This window comes from Pezoporus flaviventris, unplaced genomic scaffold (genome assembly GCF_033815535.1).
Source record: "Pezoporus flaviventris isolate CSIRO_AGI_PZ_B2104156 unplaced genomic scaffold, CSIRO_AGI_Pfla_v1 ptg000001l, whole genome shotgun sequence".
NCBI lineage: Eukaryota > Metazoa > Chordata > Aves > Psittaciformes > Psittacidae > Pezoporus > Pezoporus flaviventris.
Window position 1 is genome coordinate 22,834,296 of NW_026892549.1, and position 13,241 is coordinate 22,847,536.

A 13,241-nucleotide genomic window follows, 5' to 3' on the forward strand; every position below is an offset into this window, starting at 1 on the left:
GAAATGGAAGATAAGAGCAAACTATATTTTGAACAAGAAAGATGTGCACAGTATTACCAAGACAAACGTTTATTTTCTGATTTGTTTATTCAATTTGTTAGTATTGTAACTTCATTCATGAAAACGAATGAATTTGTGAACTTTGACCAAAAATAAAAATAATTTGGAGTAACCAGACTGTGCACATCAGAGCGATTGTCTAATGGCTGCTGAGGTTTCCCCTTGCACCCCTTATATTTTTCCCTCTGTAGTTTATTTTGTAATTTTGTATTTATAATGCTAAAAAGAACATAGAAATAGTTAACTTTGTACTACCCTGCTGCAAAACTGTTTATATTCTTCCAATCTTAACAATTAGCTGGTATGGACTAGAGAGATAAAAATGGGGTGATGTATCTGGTGTGTTTCACATATTTAGTATCTGGCGTTTTGGGTGGTGGTGGGGAATGGGAGGAACGATGCTTGAGAAAAGTAGGCTTAGGTTATCTGATTATAAAGGCAGAACTGGTGATCTTGCTGTTTTGGCAGTTAACAGTGCTTAACAGGACTTGGGAAAAGAAGCATGTGTTAGTACTAAGTGTCGATACTTCTGGATTGAAATTACAGTGTAGAGACAAACCTTTCTATAAAGCTATTTTTCCACTTCTCTTTCTAAGCTTAATGTTTTTAAATGGAAACTGTACCTCTGGTCACAGTAATAAAGATAGTATTCGTACTGTAATTAAGTGTAGAGTTCTTGAATCAAAGTTCTTAAACTTGTGCAAATACAGGAACAAGTACTTTTATCCATTATATATGTGAATATGTATATTCATCACTGTTTCTGTGAGATCATATGATGCTTCAAAGTGTCATAGAATCACAGAATCCTAGAATAGTCAGGGTTGGAAAGGACCTTAAGATCATGTAGTTCCAACCCCACTGCTATGGGCAGGGACACCTTCCATTAGACCATGTTGCTCAAGGCCCCATCCAGTCTGGCCTTGAACACTGTCAGAGATAGAGCATTCACCACTTATTTGGACAGCCTGTTCAGGTGCCTCACAGCACTATGTTGTGTGGTATTGTGTGCTCTGTTAATATACTTTTCTTTGCGTCTTTTCTTTGATATTTTGAACAATCAATGTATCCTTGTCTTTAACACTGTTCTCTGCATTTTGGTAGGCACTGTTGTTTTTTCTGTAAGTTTTTTAGTAGCTGTGTCTGTGGTTGGTGTATCAAATTCTTGAAAAACATGAAAAATGTTCTTTTCAAAACTGTTATACAAAGCACTAATAACAAACTGCACTTCTTAGGTAAATGAAAGAGGACAAGTTATACAGTATGACCGATTTTACATTCATGAGATACAAGATTTGATAGATATTAGAAATGACTATGTCAACTGGGTCCAGCAGCAGGTATTTGGAATGGTAAGTTGTGTTAGGTTTTGTTTGGGGTTTTTTGTAAGTGTTTCCCCCGTATTTTGTTTTGTTTTTTTCCCCTTTAGAGAAGTCTGTTTTTTTTCTTCACAGATCACTGATGCTGGACAGACTCATGTCAGGTACTAGCAAAGAAAGAATTGCTAAATAGGCATGCTTCTTGTAGGGCATTATTCTTGGTACTGACACTGATCAACGTGTTCAATTAAAAAGTGATTTAGAATGCTGTTACTTGAGACTTGCCATGTCAAAAAAGTTAGGAAAATGATAATTCATGATAGCAAAACACCCTGGTAATCTGAATTGCTGTGTAAGATAGGTTCTGTTATTGAGAAAGCTGAAACTATCTTGGAAAACTAAGTCCACAAGCATAATAGGGACTCACAGGAGATGAATAACTAGACAGACATCCTAGCTGGGGGAGTGAGTGAGTGAGTGGCTCTGTGGTGCTTAGTTGCTGCTGGGGTTAAGCCATGATATTAACATAGTTTTCTACTGTGAGTATAACAAGAACAGAGATAATTAATTCCTGGATCTGTAAACAGAAGAGTGATAAGTGGGATTAAATTAATGCCTGTACAGAGAATTAGTGAGTTGGATAGGAATTTGCCACACAGTTCTTTGACTTACGCTTTGGAAGAATATTGAGAAAGCTAATATGCTTTCTCTAGCCACATAAGTTTAATTTTTTTGCAGCAGTACCTGGAAGGTGTTCATCATGGGAAACCTACTTTTGCTGTATTTTATGAGTACAAAGCAAGTGATGCCATCTCCCAAAGAATTAAAATTGTAAAGTAACAGCATCAGGAAGATTGGGGAGTGTAAAGAAATAATGAGTCAGTATTGGCAGTCATGACAGACATTTGTTTCAGTCAGAGTTGTCTGAAGACATAACCAGTGTGTGATATAAACTGGTGTTGATAGCTAAGAGGGGTGGTACACTAAATGAGATGTAGAAGCTATGGATAAGCATTGCAGGGCCTTAGAATTAGAGGCAGGCTGTATATTTGGAACAGAGAAGCATATGCCAATGAAGGGTACAGAAGTTGTGGAATTTAAAAATAATGGTCTTTGTGCTTTAAGTGAATGTAAACAAACTCAAATTGCATGTCATAATTGGGGAAGAAAATACTGAATATGGGAAAATGAGAACTGGAAAACTGCCTTATAATGGAAGTTTTAAGCACCATTTGTTATTTAAATCTGAAGACTGAACTTGACATTACTGTGAAAATACTAGGTACTAAATTTCCTTTTAATCATAATTTTGTCATTTATTTCTGTAGTTTCAAGTTTAGCAGAAAACATTACTCTGATTTATGATAGGACTGGAAAAAAATAATTCCATGGCCTTAGTCAGATCTCCTTCCTAGATGGTTTTGATGGCCTTATTCTCCCTTCATATCAGCTAGTTTCCTGTGTTCTTGCTTTTAAAATTATAAGAAACCCTACTTGCCTATTGAAACAGTAATAATAAATCAACATTTCATTTGCTGGTCTAATTTTTACTGTCATTACTTGAGGCAAAACTGTTTGCTTAGTTCCTTAATTAAAATGTGGAGGGTAAAATATAGAAGAAAAGAGAATCTGAGAAGTATTCAGAGTATTCTCAGAGAGAAACTTGGAAAAAAAACCCCTCTTATTCTTTCAACAAGAGAAAAGGGGGGGAAGGGGGGAAACAAAGGAATGAAATGATGGAACTATTGATTTGAAGAGGTATTCTTGAGATACAGCTTAAAGGAACTGAGAAAAAAACCATTTGAATTAGAAATGAATAATGGTATATACAATAGGAGTGCAAAATTGCATAAATCTGTGATGAGTTTGATAATCAAATCTGATGTTTCTTGGAGGAATTAAGGATACAGATAGAAAGTATTCTGGCCATCTCTTTCTCCGAGCCATGGATGCCTAGATATTTGACTTGTTAGTCTTGTATATATAGTCAAATTTAAAAAGTATTAGTTTGTCATGACTTTTTATTCTGTTTGTTCTCTGCCTGCTAGGTAGAAACAAACTTAGCTTTCAGTGGAGGATAAGGAGGGTACAGCACCAGATGGATAACTTAGTTTCTCGGCTTGTTGTGGAAGTCTCCACACAGTCCCAATGATATATATTGGCCTGTCTCAAATTTCAAGAGTCAATTTGTTTTCTTATACATTATAGACCAAAATAATTCTTCAGACTTCATGGTAAAGTGATGGGGTTCCTTTTTGGTTTTAAATTTTTACTCATTCAAGATATTTTGCATTTCAGTTGACATACTATAGTCATCTGAGACAGAGTACACGTAGATAAATGCAAATGTAATTTATTAGTGTATGGAAGTAAACATTTAAAATCTTTACTTTTTGCATCCAAGAAAACACGATACTTCATTGGTCTTTTTTCTGAGGGCTGATACATAAGGTGTCAAAAAGGCATGGTTGTATTTCATAGATTAATTAGAATGTTTATGGTTGATACTTCTCGGTAAACTTTCTCTTGGGGGGAACCTGTAGATAAATATATTTATTTCTACATCAGAGATGAATAATTAATGCAGACACTAATGCTGCTTTTTCATCTTAATTATTGCTACCTTTGTGCAAATGCTGTCATAGGATGTCAACCATGGATTAACTGAGGTAAGATTGGTTGCAGTCTGATTTCTTTTGCAAAATATAAGGAAATCAGAAATACGAATGTCAAGGTTTGTCTTGTGTGTTCTGTTGGGTGTAAAGCTCTTGGTTAGCACAACTGTAATCTGAAAATGTTTTTGTGGAGCAAAAATATGTAATTCTTTGTACTGTAAATGTAGAGCAGCATTTGAAAACAAGGACTACTTTGGTAATACCCACTAGCTGTGATAAAAGTTCTGAAATTAATATGTATCAAGTGAGTGTGGTGTTTGTGTGTGGGTTGGTTTTTGTTTTGTTAGCTGAAGTATTAAATATTTGAAAATCTACCTAATTTTCCTAAGATGCTTTTGTCTTTCATTGATGATGAGTAAAGATTTTTTTTCTCTTTGTAGTAAAATCTAAACCATTTTAATGGCTTCTTTAACTATAATTGTGTTTTTTAAATAAGCAGAGATATGACGCAGTTCTTTTCATTGTAGTTAACGGATATTCCTGTTACAATTTGCACATACCCATTTGTATTTGATGCCCAGGCAAAGACAACTCTCCTACAAACAGATGCAGTCATACAGATGCAGGTAAGAGTCTCAGTTTTTAATATTGTGAATATTAGTTAGTTAGTTGGGGGCTTTGGGATGTTCCTGGTGTTGGTGGGTTTTGTTTGGTGCTTTTCTTTGTTTGAACTCTCTGTAATCTCTTCTGCCTAAGAACGATGGAACTAGTTTTAATCTTGGGGTGTGTACATGATAGAAGCTAGTGGCTTTGTGGGTTTGAGATCTCAAGATTGTTTATTAATTGCATGATTTTCTAAGGAACTTCTTTTTCTTTCATGAATGAGAGAGCTTTTTTTGAGGTGTTAACAACCCATAGTACATGTGTAAAAAAAAAAAAAAAAAAGTAAACAACAACACTAAAGGCAAACAAACCACCAACCTACAAAAAAAACCCAGCCATCACCCCCAACCAAAAAAAAAAAACCAACCCCACCTTCCATATGTGCAGACTTTAAATTGTATATATATGTACAGCCTGGACCTGGAAGTCTGCCTGTCTTGCTAGAGGCAGCAGCCAGTTACAGTTAATTTTAATTTCTTCTCTTGATGGGATTTAGGAGCTATTGCTGTTCTTAAGATTAGTTAGTATCAGCAATATGTTGGAACCACGTGAATATCTAGTGCACACCTGATTTCTTTTTTCATCTGTCATAACCACCCTCAGGGTGCTGCTAAACTCTGAAGTCTGATCAGTGTCTGCAAGGCAATTGAAAAGAAATTTATCATGAAAATCTAGCATCTACTTGGGACAGTTGGAGTAGGTTCCCTAATCTTGCAGTTTACGATAGTTTTTTGGCTCTTTTCCTGTTAAATGTAATTATATGTTACTTCTAATTTGTTCACTTCTGTTTCAACTAGAGACTTTCCTAGAGATACTTTATACAAATAATTCTATATCTTGATCCATATCTATTGTCTAGAGGTAGATGCACTAGACAACCCTAAAGTAGCTGAGAGTATGTGTTTTTATGATTTTATTGGTAGAGCTGAAAGCAGTGGTGAGCTATTCTTTTGTTCAATGTTTGGAATTTTTTGTGTCTATATAATCCATATCTGTTCAGCTGCTGTAAAGGTATAATAAATCATATTCTTAAAGGAGGAATGAAGGGAGGCCACTGCAAAAGTAACAGCAGTAAGAGCAGCATTCCTTCCCCCCATGTTTATAATGTTTAACATAATAAAACTTATTGTTCTGAGTCTGAAATGAAATAGAAAAGTCATGCACAAGTAATGAGCTCATTAGGAAAAGTGCTAGCTTGGTTTTGTAGTTCATAATAAACATAGTTTATTATGCCTATGGTTAACACAAATGTTTGAATTCAGGGAAATGTTCACACTGTTTTTTCCTACAAGCAATTACATAGTGTTAAAACACACAAACTTTCAAGAGCCCTAGGTTGTGTTCAGAACATTTGCAGTAGTGTTTAGTTTTTGAGCAGGTAATACAAAAATTAAAATACAAATTAAATAGATGAGCAATCACTTTTCATTCTGTGAATTAGCTTTTAATGGATGTTTTAATGTCAGATTTATGTTAAACAGCTTATTCTTCATTAGATGAAGTCCAGTGGTTTTTTCTTCCTTTTCTTACCAAACAGTATTTTGACTGGAATGTCCAAACCTGTATTCTAAGAGTTCCCTGAGCATTTGCTAAGACTTCCTGAATATTAGCAATGATGAGGCTAATGGGTAAAGGAAAAAAGTTTTCTGACAAGAAACATTTCCTTAGATAAAAGGAATATAAAGAAAATTTGGGCAAACTCATTAGCTTTCACAATAGCTAGTCCCATTCATGTCTTCTGCACTTCTTAAGACCACACTGATGGCTATCTAATGTTGACAGGAATCTTATCTTACCTACTGACACTTCCACTTTGTTTTCCTCCCAGATGGCTGTTGATCAGGCTCACAGGCAGAATTTGTCTTCTCTTTTTCTGCCAGTATTTGAATCTGTCAACCCATGCTTGATATTAATGGTACGGAGAGACAATATTGTAGGAGATGCTGTGGAAGTCCTAAGGAAAACAAAAAACGTAGACTACAAGAAGCCACTCAAGGTATTATCAGCACATATTGCTTAAAGTGTCTTTCACTGCCATGCTAGTAACTGAGACTATTTTTGGACAATTCTTGTTTCACAATGTGTTTTTAATTCAGTGCTAACTGAATTGTGTATTTCAGGTTATTTTTGTAGGGGAAGAAGCTGTTGATGCTGGAGGTGTTCGGAAAGAATTTTTTTTGCTCATCATGAGGGAGTTGCTTGATCCCAAATATGGAATGTTCAGGTATTATGAAGAGTCCAGACTGATCTGGTTCTCTGATCAGGTAGGGTGAGATCTGTGGTCATTAATTTTCTTTTGACTTACAATATTTACATTTATAATGAATGAACAATAGTAGTTTGTGATAGTTTTATTTCAAGAGGAGAAGCTGCAGTCATCTCAAAAAAATGTTCATTTTTGTCATTGTGTTGTGGTTCAAGCCCAGCTGGCAACTCAGAACCACACAGCCCCTCACTCACTCCCCCAGTTCTTCCTCCTCCCCTCTCCTGGAGGGATGGAGAGGAGAATTGAAAGAATGTAACTCCCATGGGTTGAGATAAGAACAGTCCAGTAACTAATGTATAAGACAAAACCACTACTGCTGCCACCAATAATAGTAATGATAAGAGAAATAACAAGGGGAGAGAATACAATCACTCACCACCCTCCAACCAATATGCAGCCTGACTCGAGCAGTGATCTTGCCCTTCCGGGTAACTCCCTCCAATTTATATACTAGGCATGATGTGCTCTGGTATGGAATACCTCTTTGACTGGTTTGGGTCAGGTGTCCTACCTCTGCTTCCTCCCGGCTTCCCCTCCTCCCTGGCAGAGCATGAGACTCAGGAAGTCCTTGGTTGGAGTAAACATTACTTAGCAACAACTAAAAACATCGGTGTTATCAGTGTTGGTCCCAGGCTGAAAGTCAAAAACAGAGCACTGCACCAGAAGGAGAAAAATGACTGCTGCTGCTGAACCTAGGACATATTGTTAGATCAAAACTTTTCCCTTCTGTTTTCCCTGTTCCTCACTTAGTCCTTACCAGTTGTCCCTAACACAGGCAAGTTTTGTAGGAAGAAGTGCCAGATAGAGTAAATCAATTCCAAGAACAGGATCAGTATAAATGAAACTGGCAGAGATAAACTCTTGAAGTGGATGTTGAACAGGTCAGTGTTCAGTCACATTTATGGGTTCATTTTGTAGGTAGTCATCTAGTCATACTTTCCCAGAAGTTTTCATTCCTCTTTCAAATAAAAGCACTCACTAGGGTAGCTATATCACAAATACCTGAATGTTAACATTTCCACAGTTGTGTTTTAAACCGTGGCTATGAACTCCAAAGGAGTCAATAGTCAGCTCTTTCTCACAGAAATTGTTTTTTGTAAAAATTTATGCATATTTAAGACTGAATAGTGCAGTAATAAGTCACTGGCAAAGCCAGAGTTATGTTTCCTTAGGTTTCAGTGTCTCTCAGCTGGTTAAAGCTTTAGGCTGTTTTCCCCAATACTTATGTCTGCATACAGAGTTAAAGAAAATATAAATTAAACTCACTCAGATTATACTGCACTTTACACTTTTTTTTTTCCTGCACTCTATAAGATTAAAATAACCTCTTTATTTTAAACCATCTTGTCTGTTTTCTGTTCTTAGACCTTTGAAGACAGTGACTTGTTTCATTTGATTGGTGTTGTCTGTGGGCTAGCAATATATAATTTTACTATAATAGACCTTCATTTCCCTTTGGCTTTGTACAAAAAGCTTTTGAATAAGAAACCATCCCTGGATGACTTAAAAGAATTAATGCCAGATGTTGGCAGGTAAGTGAAAAAGAAAAATGAGTATTAATAGGAATTAATTTTTAATTCAGCATTTTCTTTCAAGAGCATAAAGAGAATGTGTTATTTTCACACCAACAGGATAAACAGCGTGTCATTTGAGAAAGGATGCATGCTGTTGTTAAACACCTGCTTCTAAATGCTTGGGTTTAATATTTGTGTTTTCTGTTTTATTATCCTACAGTAATTTTAGGGTAAAATAATATTTGAAATTCATACCTTTATGTTTTAGGCATTAATTAAAAGGAAATAACACTACAAAGTGCAAGTTAATGGGCTAATAAAGTAACAGTAGAAAGATTTTATTATATTTTTTTTACTTGAATTATAAAAGCATAAAGAATGCTTCAGAACAAGAAGTTAATCTTTCTTTCCACTGATACAAGTAATTTGTAATTTGTTTTGCAGGGGAATGCAACAGTTACTGGACTATCCAGAGGATGACATAGAAGAAGCATTTTGTCTTAATTTTACTGTAAGTTTTACAAAGTTCTTGAAATGTTTCTGATCAAGCTCATCAGAAGTATTATCTATCACCATCTGTTAGAACTGCCTCTGATGGAGTGTTTGAGCAAAAGCATCAGCTGCTGATTTGCATGAATTTTAGCATGTGCCTGCTGTTCATTGTGCTATTAGCTAAGTGGTGGGAAGAAGTACAGTATGCAGTAAATACAATTTGTACTGTTCTTGTTTGTTTTAAATAGATCACTGTGGAAAATTTTGGTACAACAGAAATTAAAGAGCTTGTTCCTAATGGTGCTGATGTTCCTGTAGTCAAACAAAATAGGTGAGTTTTATGGGTTACAGGGTAGTTCAGTGTTGCTCTCTGTGTTGGGAACGTAACTGGACTGCAATAAGTATCCTGTACCAAGCTGTTACTCTAATGTTGGAGGCAAAGCTACTTTAGTTTTTTGCCAAGCTGTTCTCATTTGTATTGTTAAAATAGCTGTTGTATTGTATTGACACTGCAACAGGTTGCCCAGAGAGGTTGTGGATACCTTATCCCTTGAGTGTTCAAGGCCAGGCTCGAATGGGACTTGGAGCAACCTGGTCTAGTGGAAAGTGTCACTGATTCTTTATTTAAGGTTTTGTCAGTTGTGGAGAGGCTATCTAATTTTACTCAGAATGTGTAATACTTCTTTTTCACTTTGAGCTTAGAAATATTTTGAAGCTCTTTATGGTCCATTTTGACTACATGATCTTCATTTTCTAAGATTAAAAATAGTCATGATTCTGCAGGAATGTAATTGGAATTTAGTGCGTAATGTTTGAAAATTCAACCTTGGTGCAATTATTTATTAGTATGCAAACTACAAGTGTGTGGTATCTATTCATATATGAAATATTATTTCAGAGAAGTGTCCCATTTATAGAGCAGATAAATTGTTATCTAGTGCTATTGTTGGAAGAGTGTGTGAGAGGTGGGATTCTTATACATATATATATATATATACATGTATAAATCTGGTGGTTTGTCCCTTTTTTTGCAGAATACTACCATTTTCATATCTCTCTCTGTCAATCCTCTCATATTCCTGTCCTTTAATCTTGGTGAATTCTCTGTGCTTTTACTTCTCCCACAGTAAAGGGAGAGTCAAATGGCAAGAGCATACTCTGAGAACAGAATGCATCTAAGTTATGCATGGTAGGAACGAGGGAGGAAATGTACCTCTAGGCATGTTCCTAGAGGGCAAATTTTTGGTAGCATTTTTTTATAACTGGCTCATTTTTTTTTTTGTAACTTTCCTCCTTTTAGAGGAAAGAGTTTTGGGGGGTGGGGGTGGGGTGTGTTTGTATGGGTGGTTTTTTAAAATCCTTGCCGTAAAGCTGGGGATATATCATTTTGTGGTGCTTCAACATGATAGTTTTGAAATTCCCTGGTGTTGGTCTGGTGGTCTGTCACCAAGTGGCAGTAAAATCGGAGTTGAATTACAAGAAAATTTCCAACGTGTCCATGTAATGTATGCAGCACTGTCATCTGCTGTCTGGGACCAGTGAAGAATTTCTGAAAATCCAAATATTCCATGATGCTTGAATTCATTTTTAAAAATACTAGCAATTAGTTTATTACTATGAATTATCTCTGGATCAGCCTTTTCTTCCAGGGTTAGTATAATACTAAGTTACCTACGTCTCTGCTAATTACATGGTGCACATAAAATCGGTGTTTCATTGAGCCCTGGAAGAGAAGGACTGTGATTCACCACTCCCTCAGTTCATCTTCAGTATTTTCAGTTCAACCATTTTAATAGATGTATCATCAAAATGTGTTCAGATAATTATTTTTTTTTTAATTGTTGGTGATGCTTATTCGAGTACTGTGGATGTTGTTCAAATACTTTGGGTTTCCACAAAGAATGAGTTTTTGGTAGGGTAACTAATCTATAACTGAAGTCACTCTGCCAGTGTAGAAACTTACAATGTTAACTAGGATTGATTAAAAGGTAATTAACTGATCTTTCTGCAGTAGAGGATTCAAATGTCTGTTTGAAGTTGATTTGCATTTTTAGTGCAAATTAACTTTTTAAAATACAGCAGAGCTTGACTAGTCAGTTTCAGGATGCTGCATGTAATTCAAGCCTTTAAGCTTGTTGCCATTCAGTCCGATTTCACTGCAATGCATACAAATGAGAAAAATGGTTACAGTGCCTGAAATAACACTAAAAGTTACTATTTTGCTGTTGCACATTATGGACTCTTTGTTAGAGTGCATGGTGGGTGTTAGAGGGCGTGGTGGGTAAATACATTTGTGTCATTTTTATTTATATCTTCATGATGGCTGTAACGTGAAGAAGATCATGTAATATGGTCCTTTTTGCTTCACTTCCTATGCTGTGTTCTATACAGAGGTGGCTCCTGTTTTATTGGTAGAAGGGTGACACATGCATTTTTTTTTTTCCCCTTCTCCTTCAACAAAATTTATTTTTTCTTCTCTGTACAGGCAGGATTTTGTAGATGCATATGTAGATTACATCTTCAATAAATCTGTGGCTTCCTTGTTCGATGCATTCCATGCAGGCTTCCACAAAGTATGTGGAGGTAAAGTTCTTCAGCTCTTTCAGCCCAGCGAGTTGCAGGCAATGGTGATTGGGAACACAAATTATGATTGGAAAGAGTTGGAGAAGGTAAGAACCATGGTTAGGTATTTGTTTCACATGCTTTTGCATCTGGAAAAGAATAAAATGTGTTCTTTTGAGTTCTGTTTTCATTAATATGACTTCCAGCTTTGACTGGATTGACTGCATGAGTAAGGAAATTTTCCTCCCCCCCTTTCTTTTTTTTTTTTTTACATGTCAGTGAATGAAGACACTAAAATATCATTTTTACCTTCCTGCTTAAAGTTTGTCCATCTAATTTCTGAAGGAAATCAGACTTAGAAGAAGAAAGATCCACAGAACTAAATTGTAGCTCTAGATAATGTGTTACATTAGAAGGGGGAAGTGAAAAAAACGCATATAGTTTATACAAGTAAATATTCTTGATTGCCAAAACTCACTGTCAAACTTTGTCTCTACTTTATTTGGATTGAATATGCTTTGGAGAACCTGCATCTGTCTGTGTAGTTGAAGTCAGAGTGAGCAGCTGAAGAAAAACAATGTCACTTGCAGTATCCCTTTACACAAACCACATTTATTCTACTTTAATGTCAGATTATCCCACTAATTCTGCATGCAAACAATAACCCAATTTCCTGCTCATTTTAGAATACAGAATACAAAGGAGAATACTGGGCAGACCATCCTACAATTAAAATATTCTGGGAGGTTTTTCATGAGCTGTCTTTGGAGAAGAAAAAACAGTTTTTGCGTAAGTATTTGAAACTACTTTGCAGAAGTTGCTAACTGAACAGGAGCACTGTGATTTTAGGCCTGATAAGGCCTGATGAGAGGGCAGACATCCATATCTGTCTGTAATGTGATCAGTTTTATTTGGAAGAAAAAAAAAAAAGCAGAGGAAATTGATTATGAGCTTGTTTCTGATTTTGCTGGGGTTGCCCTGAGTAATTCTGGGTGGTGGGAATTTACAAGATCACAGTATACCGGAACAGCATTGAATGCAAGAACGAAAACAAAATCAAACGTCTGCCCCCCCTCCCAAATCCCTCCAAAATCAAACAAAAAAAAAAACAAACAAACCCCAAATCACCTAAAACCCCAGCAACCTAAACTGCTGGTGTCATCTATGTTGTGACTAGGAATTCTTTTCTCTTTTTTTGAGCTAAGATTCACATTCTTCATTATTTTTCTTTCATTACACGCAAGTTGAATTTTGGAGCCATAGCTGGTTATTAATACATCATGGTACTGATACGAGCACAGAAGTGCAGGGAAGAGAAAGTTATTGAAGCTTCCTGTGAATGAGCATTGTTGAGAATAGATCATAGATTAGTTTTGAATTCAGATAAACTTCATATTGTACAAACTAATTCCATGTATTTACAGGATGTGTGCAAGTGCTCAATAAAGGTTTAGCTAGTGGATTTTAAATAACAAAGTCTGATGTATGAAGAACCTCCTGTTTTCTCTTTTTTTTTTTGTCGTGGTTCTTGGGTGCCTTTTTTTTGCCTTTTTTCTTTTTTTGTTTGTTTTGGGTTTTTTGTGGTTTGGTTTTAGTTTTTAGTTTTTTTTTTCTTTTTCCTAAGACTGGTTTCCTATGTTAAAATTGTTTTCCTTTATATATCACCTGTTGTGTTACAGTTAAGAGTCCATGTGTGAGCTAGAGATGGGGTTAAATAATTATTCCATGGTTTTCAAACTTAGTAGAACAA

At 35.7% G+C, this 13,241-nt stretch overlaps 1 protein-coding gene across 5 annotated transcripts in view; it reads left to right on the plus strand.

Annotated features, from left to right (window-relative positions):
* HERC4 (HECT and RLD domain containing E3 ubiquitin protein ligase 4) overlaps positions 1-13,241 on the plus strand; it is a 37,641-nt gene that overhangs the window by 22,896 nt on the left and 1,504 nt on the right. For 4 of the 5 annotated variants that reach the window (XM_061448522.1, XM_061448514.1, XM_061448507.1 and 1 more), the window contains exons 16-25: positions 1,296-1,412; positions 4,025-4,048; positions 4,522-4,620; positions 6,486-6,653; positions 6,778-6,921; positions 8,289-8,455; positions 8,882-8,948; positions 9,178-9,260; positions 11,415-11,598; positions 12,178-12,280. In XM_061448522.1, the coding sequence (XP_061304506.1) occupies positions 1,296-1,412; positions 4,025-4,048; positions 4,522-4,620; positions 6,486-6,653; positions 6,778-6,921; positions 8,289-8,455; positions 8,882-8,948; positions 9,178-9,260; positions 11,415-11,598; positions 12,178-12,280 (1,156 nt within the window). The remainder of the gene's footprint in view (positions 1-1,295; positions 1,413-4,024; positions 4,049-4,521; positions 4,621-6,485; positions 6,654-6,777; positions 6,922-8,288; positions 8,456-8,881; positions 8,949-9,177; positions 9,261-11,414; positions 11,599-12,177; positions 12,281-13,241) is intronic. The other variant, XM_061448529.1, reaches the window with a different exon arrangement.